At 38.6% G+C, this 13,279-nt stretch overlaps 1 protein-coding gene across 1 annotated transcript in view; it reads right to left on the bottom strand.

Moving 5' to 3' along the window:
- Nucleotides 1–12,890, bottom strand: part of ap3b1a (adaptor related protein complex 3 subunit beta 1a) — a 71,576-nt gene extending 58,686 nt beyond the window's left edge. Inside the window, exons 1-3 of the mRNA XM_067423243.1 lie at nucleotides 12,536–12,890; nucleotides 337–412; nucleotides 137–211 (exon numbers count right to left, since the gene is read on the bottom strand). Coding sequence (XP_067279344.1) covers nucleotides 137–211; nucleotides 337–412; nucleotides 12,536–12,684 — 300 coding nt within the window. The 5' untranslated portion in view covers nucleotides 12,685–12,890. The remainder of the gene's footprint in view (nucleotides 1–136; nucleotides 212–336; nucleotides 413–12,535) is intronic.
- Between the last annotated feature and the right edge of the window lie 389 nt (nucleotides 12,891–13,279).

Raw genomic sequence — 13,279 nt, 5'->3', positions numbered from 1 at the left:
GTCGAACGATTTTCACTCTCAAATCAAATCAGCGCAAAAAACACAAGGAAAACAGATTAAACATTTGTGCAGGTTGTGTGAGGGTTTGTGTGCACTTTTGAGCATGTCAGTCAGTGTATTTTATAGCTTTTCTTACCTCAATGTTTTTACTTGCAACGTTCTTCACCACTGCTGGAAAAAGTTCGGATGCATTCTTTCCCTTGGCAATCAACTAATAGAAAGACATGAAAATGGAGAATGAAGACCCACACTGATGTTTTTTATGACTTTTATGAATGTAGTCACTTTGAATACGATCTTAAATAGAGGTGTCCTCCGTCTCTCAGTATGACATACCCCGACTATCCTCTTCATAGCCTCCAGCTTCAGAGACTCTTTGTTGCTTTCCAGCATCTCCTTCAGATCTTCATTCCTGCAGAGAAATAGATTATTCACAATTACATTAGCTCACTTTTAAACAAAAGTTTTAAAAAGTTCATACATGTTTTATACAGTAAATAAAAAGTTCTACTGAATGTCAATGAATGAACTACACACGCATAGAACATGCGTGTTTGAAATGTTTGAATACAGGTCAAATGTTTGGAAACATTACTCAATTTTAATGTTTTTTAAATGTCTTATGCTAATCATGTCTGCATTTATTTGATTAAAAAAAAATACTGAAAATCAGTAATATTGTGAAATATTACTACATTTTAAAATATTGGTTCTTTAAAATATAATTTGTTCCTGTGAACAAAGCTGAATTTTCAGCATCATTACTCCAGTCTTCAGTGTCGAATTATGATTCTAATATACTCAGTTATTATCAATGTTGTTATCAATCAGTATCAAACTTGTTGTTGTGCTCCTCAAACTATTCCTGAACCATTTTTGTTTTGTGGCAGAGCGCATTATCCTGCTGAAAGAGGCCACAGCCATCAGGGAATACAGTTTCCGTGAAAGGGTTTAGATGGTCTGCAACAATGCTTAGGTAGGTGGAACGTGTCAAATTAACACCCACATGGATGGCAGGACCCAATGTTCCCCAGCAGAACATTGCCCAAAGCATCACTTGCCTTCTTTGCATAGTGCATTCTGGTGCCATGTGTTCCCCAGGTAGGTGACACACAAGCCCCGCCCATCCACGTAATGTAAAAGAAAGCGTGATTCATCAGACCAGGCTTTCATCCATTGCTTGGTTGTCTAGTTCTGATGCTCACGTGCCCACTGTTGGCACTTTCGGCGGTGGACAGGGGTCAGGATGGGCATCCTGACTGGTCCCATGCAGCCTATTACAGAACAAACTGTGTTGCACGGTGTATTCTTACAACTTTCTATCAGAACCAGCATTAACTCCTGGAGTTACTTGTGCAGTTTTGGAGATGCTCTGAAGCAGTTGTCTAGCCATCACAATTTTGCCCTTGTCAAATTTGCTCAAACGCCCATTTTTCCTGCATCTAACACATCAATTTTGAGGACAAAATGTTCACTTTCTGCCTAATATATCCCAACCACTAACTGGTGCCGTGATGAAGAGATAATCAGTGTTATTCACGTCATCTGTCAGTGGTGATCATGTGTTTATAGTCACCTCAAATATATATATATATATATATATATATACACACACACACACACACACACACATATTCATACAGGTCCTTCTCAAATAAATTGCATATTGTGATAAAAGTTCATTATTTTCCATAATGTAATAATACAAATTAAACTTTCATATATTTTAGATTCTTTGCACACCAACTGAAATATTTCAGGTCTTTTATTGTTTTAATACTGATGATTTTGGCATAGACCTCATGAGAACCCAAAATTCCTGTCTCAAAAAATTAGCATATTTCATCCGACCAATAAAAGAAAAGTGCTTTTAATACAAAAAAAGTCAACCTTGAAATAATTATGTTCAGTTATGCACTCAATACTTGGTCGGGAATCCTTTTGCAGAAATGACTGCTTCAATACGGCGTGGCATGGAGGCGATCAGCCTGTGGCACTGCTGAGGTGTTATGGAGGCCCAGGATGCTTCGATAGCGGCCTTAAGCTCATCCAGAGTGTTGGGTCTAGCGTCTCTCAACTTTCTCTTCACAATATCCCACAGATTCTCTATGGGGTTCAGGTCAGGAGAGTTGGCAGGCCAATTGAGCACAGTAATACCATGGTCAGTAAACCATTTACCAGTGGATTTGGCACTGTGAGCAGGTGCCAGGTCGTGCTGAAAAACCAAATATTCATCTCCATAAAGCTTTTCAACAGATGGAAGCATGAAGTGCTCCAAAATCTCCTGATAGCGAGCTGCATTGACCCTGCCCTTGATAAAACACAGTGGACCAACACCAGCAGCTGACATGGCACCCCAGACCATCACTGACTGTGGGTACTTGACACTGGACTTCAGGCATTTTGGCATTTCCTTCTCCCCAGTCTTCCTCCAGACTCTGGCACCTTGATTTCCGAATGACATGCAAAATTTGCTTTCATCCGAAAAAAGTACTTTGGACCACTGAGCAACAATCCAGTGCTGCTTCTCTGTAGACCAAAGTGGCTTGACCTGGGGAATGCGGCACCTGTAGCCCATTTCCTGTACACGCCTGTGCACGGTGGCTCTGGATGTTTCTACTCCAGACTCAGTCCACTGCTTCCGCAGGTCCCCCAAGGTCTGGAATCAGTCCTTCTCCACAATCTTCCTCAGGGTCCAGTCATCTCTTCTCGTTGTGTAGCATTTTTTGCCACACTTTTTCCTTCCCACAGACTTCCCACTGAGGTGCCTTGATACAGCACTCTGGGAACAGCCTATTCGTTCAGAAATTTATTTCTGTGTCTTACCCTCTCGCTTGAGGGTGTCAATGATGGCCTTCTGGACAGCAGTCAGGTCGGCAGTCTTACCCATGATTGCGGTTTTGAGTAATGAACCAGGCTGGGAGTTTTTAAAAGCCTCAGGAATCTTTTGCAGGTGTTTAGAGTTAATTAGTTGATTCAGATGATTAGGTTAATAGCTCGTTTAGAGAACCGTTTCATGATATGCTAATTTTTTGAGATAGGAATTTTGGGTTTTCATGAGCTGTATGCCAAATCTATATATATTAATGTAATTATATGTCAAAATATGAACAGTAGCACATATAGTAGCCATATGGGTCAAGCACTGAAATATATTGTACAATACATTCAATATTAAATCATAAAAACTAATTTATAAAATAAAAAACTAAAACAAATAAACCATTTTAAAATAAAAACACTCAAAATCTGATGAAAATTCTGATAAAATCTTATGATCTTTTGAAGATCATAAGTTACATAGACACCGTGTGAGATTTACATAGACACCATGTTCTTTAGACAATTTAAAGACATTTTGCTATCATGTCACAGATGAGTATTACTTCAGCAAAAGGAACTTGATTATAAAGAGGTGTTTGAATGAATGAGAAAATAAGATGAGAAACTGACAGATATATTTCACTTTGAAAATGAGGAGCAGAATGCACTGAAAACCACTAGATCATCTCTGACTATTTTTTCCACCAAAGATTTTTTTTTTAAAGTGATTTAATCTAGCTGAATATCATGACTTTTATTCTCAGAAAACATAGGTTTTCTTGGCATTACTTGAGCATTTCTCATACCCTCTGCTTGGTTTCTCCCCCTATTACCACTGCTGTGGTTGTTGGTCAGAGCCTGTTCCTCCGAGCTGAAGTCTGATTTCAGAGTAAGTTGAAGGTTCTCGGCGGAGACAAAAGCAGTCCGCAACACTCCAGCGGCCTCCAAGCGCAAGCTGCCCATTCCTCCGTTCATTTTACAGATTACTAAAACCCCAAACCACAGTAGTAGAGAATGTCAAGATGATCCCAAAAAACCTGGAATGCGTTGGACGCCCATTCATCTGTCCATCACAGGAGGATCCTCAGGCCTCGCTCATGTTTGTAAATCCATTTAGAGACCATTCAAACAGGATTATGAGATCAAGGTCTTTCTCCCAATTAGCCCAGAAGACCAGATCTCAGAAGCAAAATCCAAAAGAAAGTTTGGCAGTGGATTAAAGCTAACATCTACTGGGTCTCTCCACCGATACCGTCAAGAAGACCAGAGAGGGACAAGATAGCACTATCCTCCGGTCTGACTCAATCATCTGGTTAATGTCCACGTGCAGCAGTCGCACAACCATCCAGTGTGACCATCACACATTAATTAAATCCATGAGCGCTGAGAGACCAGCGAGGGTACAATGGTTCACTCTTATCATAGAATGAAGCCTGAATTCCTTCTAATTCCATCCCAGTTCTCCTGACATATGGTGAGTTTTCTAAAGATGCTTCTTGATTTTGGTTCTCTGTTAGAGTATGATAAATTCCCAGGTCTCGATTACATTGAGAGATGCTCAATTTTAGCAGACCCAAAGATTGCAAGTTGCCTTGTTTTGAGTGCCAGATATGACTTGTAGCCAAACTAGGAAAAGGGTAAAATGGAATAAAGTCCAGCGAGGTCAAACCAACGAGGCTCGAGAGTGTCCCTGATGTCTGAAACCGGCAGGAATGCTCAAAAGACGCTCTATCAAGTTGCGTCCCTTTGAGTGCAAGCTGTGAATTGCCAAACTGAGAAGTGGGGAAAATGGAAAGGAAGTCCAGCGAGGTCAAAACAGAAACTCCAGTTATGGTATTTCTTTGCGGCAGCGGTCGCCTCCCTTCAGAGGAAGCATTGAAGCACTTATCTTCAACCCGAGACTTTCATCACCTCCGCAGAACCGCGTTCTTTGCTTGTGTTCGTCGTTCACGGCAGGTCTGCTTATCCTGATAACGTGAAACTTCCTCTGCTAGACAGTGCAACAAATGTAACATGTCTGAAACAAAAGTCAAACAAAAACAGTGCACTGGAGGAATGTGGAGAATATTTTATACACATGGCCTGGTAAATGTATTTTAGGCTGTGAAGACCATATTCAACTGGTTGAAAACACTGGAGGAAATCTGTCAGATTGAAAAGAAAGAAACCACTTTAACATAAGCAGTAATTTAGAAAAAAAGTCTTATTTACCTTGTTGCGAACCTGTATAATGTTTACACTGGTGATAGTGAACGCAGACTTTTAAGCTGCAAATTTCAGTGATTATTTACTCATAATCTTTCCCTACAGTGAGCTGTTAACTCAAGAACCATGACAGAGCCGAACCACAAAATAGAAGCAGTGAACAAATCATTATTTATTTTCGAGCTAAATGAAAGGGGTTTGAGCTAGTTCACAAAATATAATTAATTATTCGTTAATGAATGATTTGATTTGTTCACAAATTAAAGCTCAACTCACTAAACAGGTTTTTAAATGAAAGTAGTCCGTATGATATTTTAAATCTTGTAAAGTCATATGACAGCTTTTTTGGAGGAACAGAACAAAATTTAAATTGTATTCACTGAAAAAATTCCATTCGGTGAGCTAATACCTCGAGAAACACTGCAAATGACTCCGCGAATCAATGAGTTGAACCAAAGACTAGAAAAGGTGAATAAATCATTATTTCATTATCATCATAAGTGAATAAAATCATTATTTTGAGGTGATTTTCATGAATAGGTCCGTCCAAATACCCTCAAGTGTTTGCACTTGGCCACTTGTCTACTTATGTATTTCTAGAGTTTGGCCAAAGTGTTCAAGTGGGAGTCAGAAGTCTGATCCGTTCAGAGATACTGTACATTCATACAAACCCAGACCCCAATTAAATATTTATATTTTTCTTCTTATATCAATTTCCGAGCATCACGAACAGAACAGTGAGCTTTCTGTGGTATACAGTATAGAGGGTATGCATTGAAGTCACTTTTCCGCTGGAACCAGCGGGAAAAAGCCTGTGTGACTGGAGTCAATAAGTAAACTGAGAAAACGTAAGTAAAATAAATGATTATCAGTTTAACCTAAAGGTTTTTCTAACAACTTACCAAAGATCCAGTGAACCATGGATATTTTAGACTGTGTAAACTCAGCCTGATCCGCCGGGCGACTTGATTTAGCCCTGCAGATCAGTCTGGAAACCTGAACATTAATTTCCACTGCATCTGTTACACTTTTGTGGGAACCAATCACAGACTGCTTTATCCACCTGGCACGGTATTGGCGGGTTTAACGCGATGACGGATAGAGAAGCGATGGGTAGTTGTCCGTTGATGCCTCTTGTGGTCTCATTGGTTGAAGGACTATCCAATTGTGTACAGAGTCGAATACGCCTCTGTGCAGTAGAAACAAAAGAGCAGACTCAACAGACCAATGTTTAATTTTCAGCTGAGCTTGGTCTGGTGATAGCCAGACAATATCTGACATGTTACCAGGAATCGTGTTTCCTGACATTTACATGAGTGTGATTTCGATGCCAGGGAAACACATAAAGCATAAAACTTGCCAGTGAACAATTTTAAAAAATACAATATAGGTAGGTCTGAATCTAGGTGACCACTTATATCAATGTTATATATATCGTTATATCCTCTAGACACTGCAGCCACAACCTTATGACATAACTAAAACCAATTAAAGGTGCCCTAGAATGAGTTGAAACAGTCAACATAGAGAGTATGTGGCTTATTTAAGGGCAAAAATTGTCCAGATACAGTTTTACAGGTCCATTTACAACCATAGAAATTGTCCCTAGGATGTAATGCTCGGTTTTTGCCTTATTTGGAAGAGTCATGAATATTAAAGTTGAGCTCTGCTCTGATTGGCTTATTTCAGCAGCTCACAGCACAGCAGATCAGCTGTTTAGCGAAGCGGCTCGTGAGTCCTGAATGTCCTGACAGAACACAGACCGACTGAATGACACTTTAAGCAGAACATCTCAAATGGAGATTGATAAAATGCAGCCTACTTGTTTATTGGTGTTTTCAGATCATCCGCACATGAGAAAGAGCTTCATTGAGTCCCATCTCTGGCCTGTGTTAACGTTGTGTTGTTGTTTACAGACTTTGTAATATTTCCACACAAATTACATTTTGGGAAATTATTGCAATGCAGTTTGTGTGCAAGTTCAAAAATAGAGATTGGCCAAATAAAACTAAAAAAACGATTGCAGATTGTGTGTATGGAGCGAAAACCGTCCGGTTCCGATTTATGGCCAGTCGACCGGTGCATCTCTACTGAAGTGGAAGTTTGTCAGTGAAATGACTTCAATTTTGAATTGTTAAGTTACACAAAACTATCAAATGATTTAAAGTTGTCTAAGACCACCTTTATTATGCTTGTATTTTCATTTTAGAGCTGAGAGCGCCTTAAATCCTGTGGAAAAGACCTGTGTAGATATCTATATCGTCACAATTTAAGTCTAATATCTAACATTTAGTTCCAGAGAAGAAAGTAAGTCAGACAAGTTGACTTCAACATATGAAGGTGACAGGTGAATTGCTTCTTATTTTTTGGTGAATTGTGCCTTAAAAGGGTTAGTTCACCCATAAATGAAAATTAGCCCATGTGTATTACAGTGTATAGGTGACATTCTTTATTCAGACGAATACAATCAGTTATATCCTGGCCCTTTCAAGCTTTATAATGGGAGTGAATGGCTGCTTCTGTTTTGAAGATCCATCTATCCATCACAAAACTACTCCACACGGCTCTGGGGGGTTAATAAAGTCCTTCTGAAGCAAAGTGATTGTGTAAGAAATATATCTAAAACTTTACAATCTGTAATCTCTAACTTACGCTGTCACAATAGACTGGCGTTCCAGGGTATGACGTAGGACAAGGACGCTCAGATGCGGATATGCTAGTTCTCGTGAGAACCAAGTTTTGTTTTGCTCTATTCTCTTCGCTTCCACGTTCATCACCTTATTTTATGCTACGCCTGTGTCCTACATCATACGCTGGACCCCAGTCTCTCATGAACACGCGTATGACAGTTAGCGGAAGTTAGAGATTACAATTTAAGATATAAACATGGATATTTTTAAAACATGTTTTTTTTAAACTTATATATATGGATATATATGAAGGCCTTTATTACCCCGGCAGTAATATGGATTACTTAGTAGGGACCGCAGATGCAAATTAGCTATTTTAGCTAACTCTGGCACAACATTTGGGTTGTGTATGGTCCCTGTTAAATAAATAAATAAACTAAACTAAACTAATTAGTAGATATTTATATTATAGTAGATGGCGAATATTTGCACTTTTATGGACTTTATTATAAAGCTTGCCATTATAAAGCTTGGAAAAACCAGGACATATTTTTAATTAAATTGTATTCGTCTGAAAGAAGAATGTCCTAGGTTGACTTGAGGGCGAGTAAATCATGGGCTAATTTTCATTTTTGGGCGAACTATCCCTTTAAGTGTGTTGTTGTCCCTGCGTCTCAGTCATTCTCAAGGCTTCTCCCTCTCTGTCCTCATGACTTCAGTCTCCTGCTTGCAGTCATGTGAGAGAGCCAATTCAGTTAGACCTAAATAACATTAAGAATCCTTTCGTTATTACACTCAACATACCAATTACACACACAAACCATCCAACCATCAGCTGTAGCAGAAAAACCGGTAACACTTTATTTTAAGGTTCAGTTATTAACTAGTTACTTATTAGCATGCATATTACTAGGATATTGGCTGTTTATTAATAATAATAATAATAATAATAATAATTTATTACATTTATATAGCGCTTTTCTAGACACCCAAAGCACTTTACATAGAAGGGGGAAATCTCCTCCACCACCACCAATGTGCAGCATCCACCTGGATGATGCGACGGCAGCCATATTGCGCCAGAACGCTCACCACACACCAGCTGATTGGTGGAGAGGAGAAAGAGTGATTAAGCCAATCAGGAGAGGGGGATTATTAGGAGGCCATGATGGACAGGGGCCAGTGGGTAAATTTGGCCAGGATGCCAGGGTTACACCCCTACTCTTTATCGAAAGACATCCTGGGATTTTAGATATTAGAACTAATAAAGCACATATTAATGCCTTATTCTGCATCCCTTAATCCTACCCAATACCTAAACTTAAATGCTAATTTAAATTAATAAATTAAATTAATAAGCAGTAAATTAGGAGTTTATCGAGGCACAAGTCGTAGTTAATTGTGAATAAATAATCTGAATACGTGTTCCCCATTCTAAAGTGCTACCGAAAAAAACATCCTCTTGAATTCAGGAAGAGCTAAGTAGAAAGCAAACAACACCACACATGCAAACAATGACCCTCTTAACAACAGAAAGAAATCCATACAATGTAGTAAGAGTGAATAAATAAAGACTAACCAGCAGTGAAGTCTATTTGCAGCATAATAAATTACACGTTTCTCATATGTCCCCTCAGATTAAACAATTAACAGGCTCATTAATGCAGGAAACAGTATCAGACTTCCTGTCTAAGGAGGGAAATTTGTCATTCAGTACCATAATTGTTGGAACAGACTCCTTAAAACGAGTTAAGATCCCATGGGAAGAAGACATGAGGGTTTGACGTCAGCCCTGTCTGTCCTTCACAAAGAGGCAGGAGAAGACAAACACTAAGATAGTCTGGACCAACAGCAAAAACAATACAGTATGTAAATCAACCCAGCGAGACCTTATGAAACACCTCAGTAGAAACAATAATGTTATTTAGTGACCCATGCCTAGGTTCACTACTCAATAGGATCAATAGTGCTCTAATATTAAAGGCATACTGCCCCCTGCTGGAGGAGGGCTGCAGCAACCAAGCATGCATGAGTCAAAAGACAAAACACTAGACTCAAAGGTTATGCAGACCCCCAAGATTACTAGGATTTTTTAGGGATGCACCATATATATCGGTATCAAATAAGAAAATGTGGACGATATATTAAAGCAGATGAATAATAGATTATTTCCTTCATCTAAGACACACTGTTCTTCACTGTTTGTCATGATGACTTGACAGCTAAGTGCAACATGTCATAGGCTACATAAAATTAAAATGAGAACATTATAATTGTGTGCTTGGGGGGGGGGTATGGCTTTTAATGGTGAGACTTTTTTTTGAATTATTTAAAATATATATTTTAATAATTAAAAATGTTTAAATGTGGATATGTGGATTTCAATATATCAGCCAATTGGTTATTGACTTTCAAGAGTTATTGGCTAAAATGTTCATATCGGTGGATACCTCTTTTTTTTTTTGTAACAGATTTATTTGTTAGTCTTACTGAAGCAAGAACGTATGTTCCACATAACCTTGTGTATTACGTCAGCCTTCAAAAATGAAAGCTACATTAAACAAGGCAAATCATTCGAAGGGATAGTTTACCCAAAAATAAAAACTCTCTCATCAATTACTCACCCTAATGTTGTTTCAGGCAGTGAACTTCTTTCTTTTGAGGAACACAAAAGAAGATATTTAGAAGAATGAGAATTTTCATTTTTGGGTGAATTAGTTCCGGTGGAAGATTGACCTCTGACCCGGCTCATGACGTAATGACGAACGCGAAAAAGCAGAGGATAGAGCAAAACTAAACACCAAATGAATTAGGAGTCTAAAACGAGAATATTTAAAGAGAAATGTGGGAGGAGCTTGAGTTTGTTTCCCAGCCAGCACTATTAGTCTGAACCATAGACATAATATACGTAGACGCCCCATAGACTTACGCTGCCTATTGGAGCGGACGTATCAGCGCGACGCCATCTTGGATGGGTCCCCAATGCGCCGCCCCCCGAATTTATTTCTACTGAGGAAAATGTATTCTCAACTACAATGATCATAATAACTCCCCGAGTTTTTACCGGATTTTCACACGGTTTGGTTTGTTACAAACTGCAGAGACTTAGTTATGATACAGGACGCTGTCACACATTGAAAAATTCTGCTTTCATGTAGAAAGACTTTGTATTACGAGCTTTAACTAAGACATTTGGTAGACTATGACATATTGATAAATGTATAAATGAATGAATTTTATATATTTTTTATATAGAAACCAGTTTGATTGTTCATTTGAATTTATTTCTCTTACACACTCACACAGGCATATTGATAAATGTATATATTTATGAATTTTATATTTTAATAAAGAAACAAGTTTGATTTTTCACTTAGATTTACTTATTTCTCTCTCTCTCTCTCTCTCTCTCTCTCTCTCTCTCTCTCTCTCTCTCTCTCTCTCTCTCTCTCACACACACACACACACACACACACACACACACACACCTTCTGTAACACATACAAGCTCTCATATATACTGTACCAGCTCAGAATTATTATTTTTTTAAAGGCCTAAGGTAAACGTTATAACTCCAGGTCATTCCAGCATCTTACATTACCCTGTCAGGCTTGCAACTGGGACTGGGGAGCTAAAATCCTTTAAAAAGAACTGTTTTGCACAGCTTCTTGCGTATGCTTGCACTCTGTAACTCCAGGGTAGTTAATTTTGCGATGTGTTGCAGCCTTACTTTGTGAAATAGGCCTACAGACACCACAAATGGCACAAGCATGAAATGAAAATGATGTATAAATTGTAAAATAACCTAAATTATTGTTCTATCTTACTTGTGAAATGTAATCCCATGCGGTCTGGTATCAATATTGCGTTATTGCAACCGTAAGCTGCATAAAATACGGACATAATTGCTCGCTCTCCATTGACTCTTAATGCTAGCGTTGAGTGGAGAGACCCAACCAATATGGCGGCGACGCTGGATCACGCTCCAGCACATCATGGGGCGTCTACGTATATTATGTCTATGGTCTGAACCATGAGCCGCGTCTACTCTCACAAGCTTACGCTACTCCTACATCAGGTCAGAGGTCATTCTTCTGCCGGCACTCGACTCATGTACAGCCATTACCAGAAGCCAGTGATAATAGTTTAGAAAGTTATATACATGGAAATTTTTCTTGCAAAAACGCATCACTTAACTTTGCATTTATTAACAATCTGGCTAGGACTGTATGAATTACTTTTAAGATGGATGGATGGGCTTTTTGGGCTTCAAAATCATTTACCCCCATTATAAAGCTTGAAAGAGCCAGGCTATCTTTTCAATACAACTCTGTGTTTGTCAGAAAGAAGAAAGTTGTACACCTAGGATGGCTTGAGGGTGAGTAAATTATGGGATATATTTTTTTATTGTTGGATGAACTATCCCTTTAAATTCTCGAGGAATAAAATTGTACATTTTCAGATGTAAAATTGTTTATGACGGCACAATAGTCTACTGACCTGGCAAATGACAGATCTGTCAAACTTACACTGGCCTTTCAGTGATAACTCTGTGAGACTGGCTCCATGCAAATATTACAAAGGCAGTTCATCTTACAAATGAAGCATAATAATAATATCTTTCTATGCTAACATAACATATCAATCCATAATGCATCACTTGACAGCCAACCGTGCACTAAATCATAAAACACATCAAACATTCTTCTTCATATGCTTTAATAATGATGATTATTATTATTATTATTTGTGGAAACTGAAAACCACAGTAAATAAAGATGATTACACAACAAATCAACTATGTTTACTAGTCATTTAAGCAGCATACAACACCAATATGATTCGTGCACATCTGGATGCGAGTGTATGTCTCTTACTTCTTGCAGTCGGCGCTGAAGAGGCTGAAGGCGGCCCCGCCGCTACTGATGCTCCCGGGGATGTTGCTGTTCTCCTGCGCCGCGTCCACACCGGACTCCACCGAGCCCTGGTCATTATACGACACACTGTTGGCGGACATCCCGAGCATTTACCCCGATTTACACTGGTCACTACCGCGGCACAATCGTATTTATCCTCCGGTAAAGACAGCTGCGTTTAAACAATGTTGCGCTGCTATTTTTTCACTGAATGAAACGAAAGAAAAAACTTTTTTACTTCTGACGTACAACTTTTCCCCTCTTCTACGCAGAGTCGGAAGTGAGCTGGAGTCACATGACCGTCACATGACGGCAGCGTGACGAACAACAAACACACATCCCTCTTCACTCCACATTTATAAATAACAAAACATATTTCACTTTAAAAATGATTTCAAGTTTTATCCTCCAAAGACCCAGGAAAATCTGTATTTTTTCTTCCTTTTTTCTTCCTTTTTTTATTTTTCGTTGTTAGAGCATAAGAAACTAATGGATTATTTTTTAGAAGAAAAAAACATTTTTTTTTTATTTGTTTGTATACTAATACGTAAGTGGAATTAAAATTTTGACGATGTCAAAACGACGTGACATTTTTTCATGCATCAATCGATTTTCAGGTTTCAGGATTTTTTAACCAATATTTGTTTAAAGATTCTCAACTAGGCCTATGTTATGAAAGGAAATTAATAACGAAATTAATTTATA

Source organism: Pseudorasbora parva, chromosome 18 (assembly GCF_024679245.1).
Source record: "Pseudorasbora parva isolate DD20220531a chromosome 18, ASM2467924v1, whole genome shotgun sequence".
Lineage (NCBI taxonomy): Eukaryota > Metazoa > Chordata > Actinopteri > Cypriniformes > Gobionidae > Pseudorasbora > Pseudorasbora parva.
The sequence above is the reverse complement of the archived record's forward strand: the minus strand, read 5'-3'. Positions and strand labels throughout refer to the sequence as shown.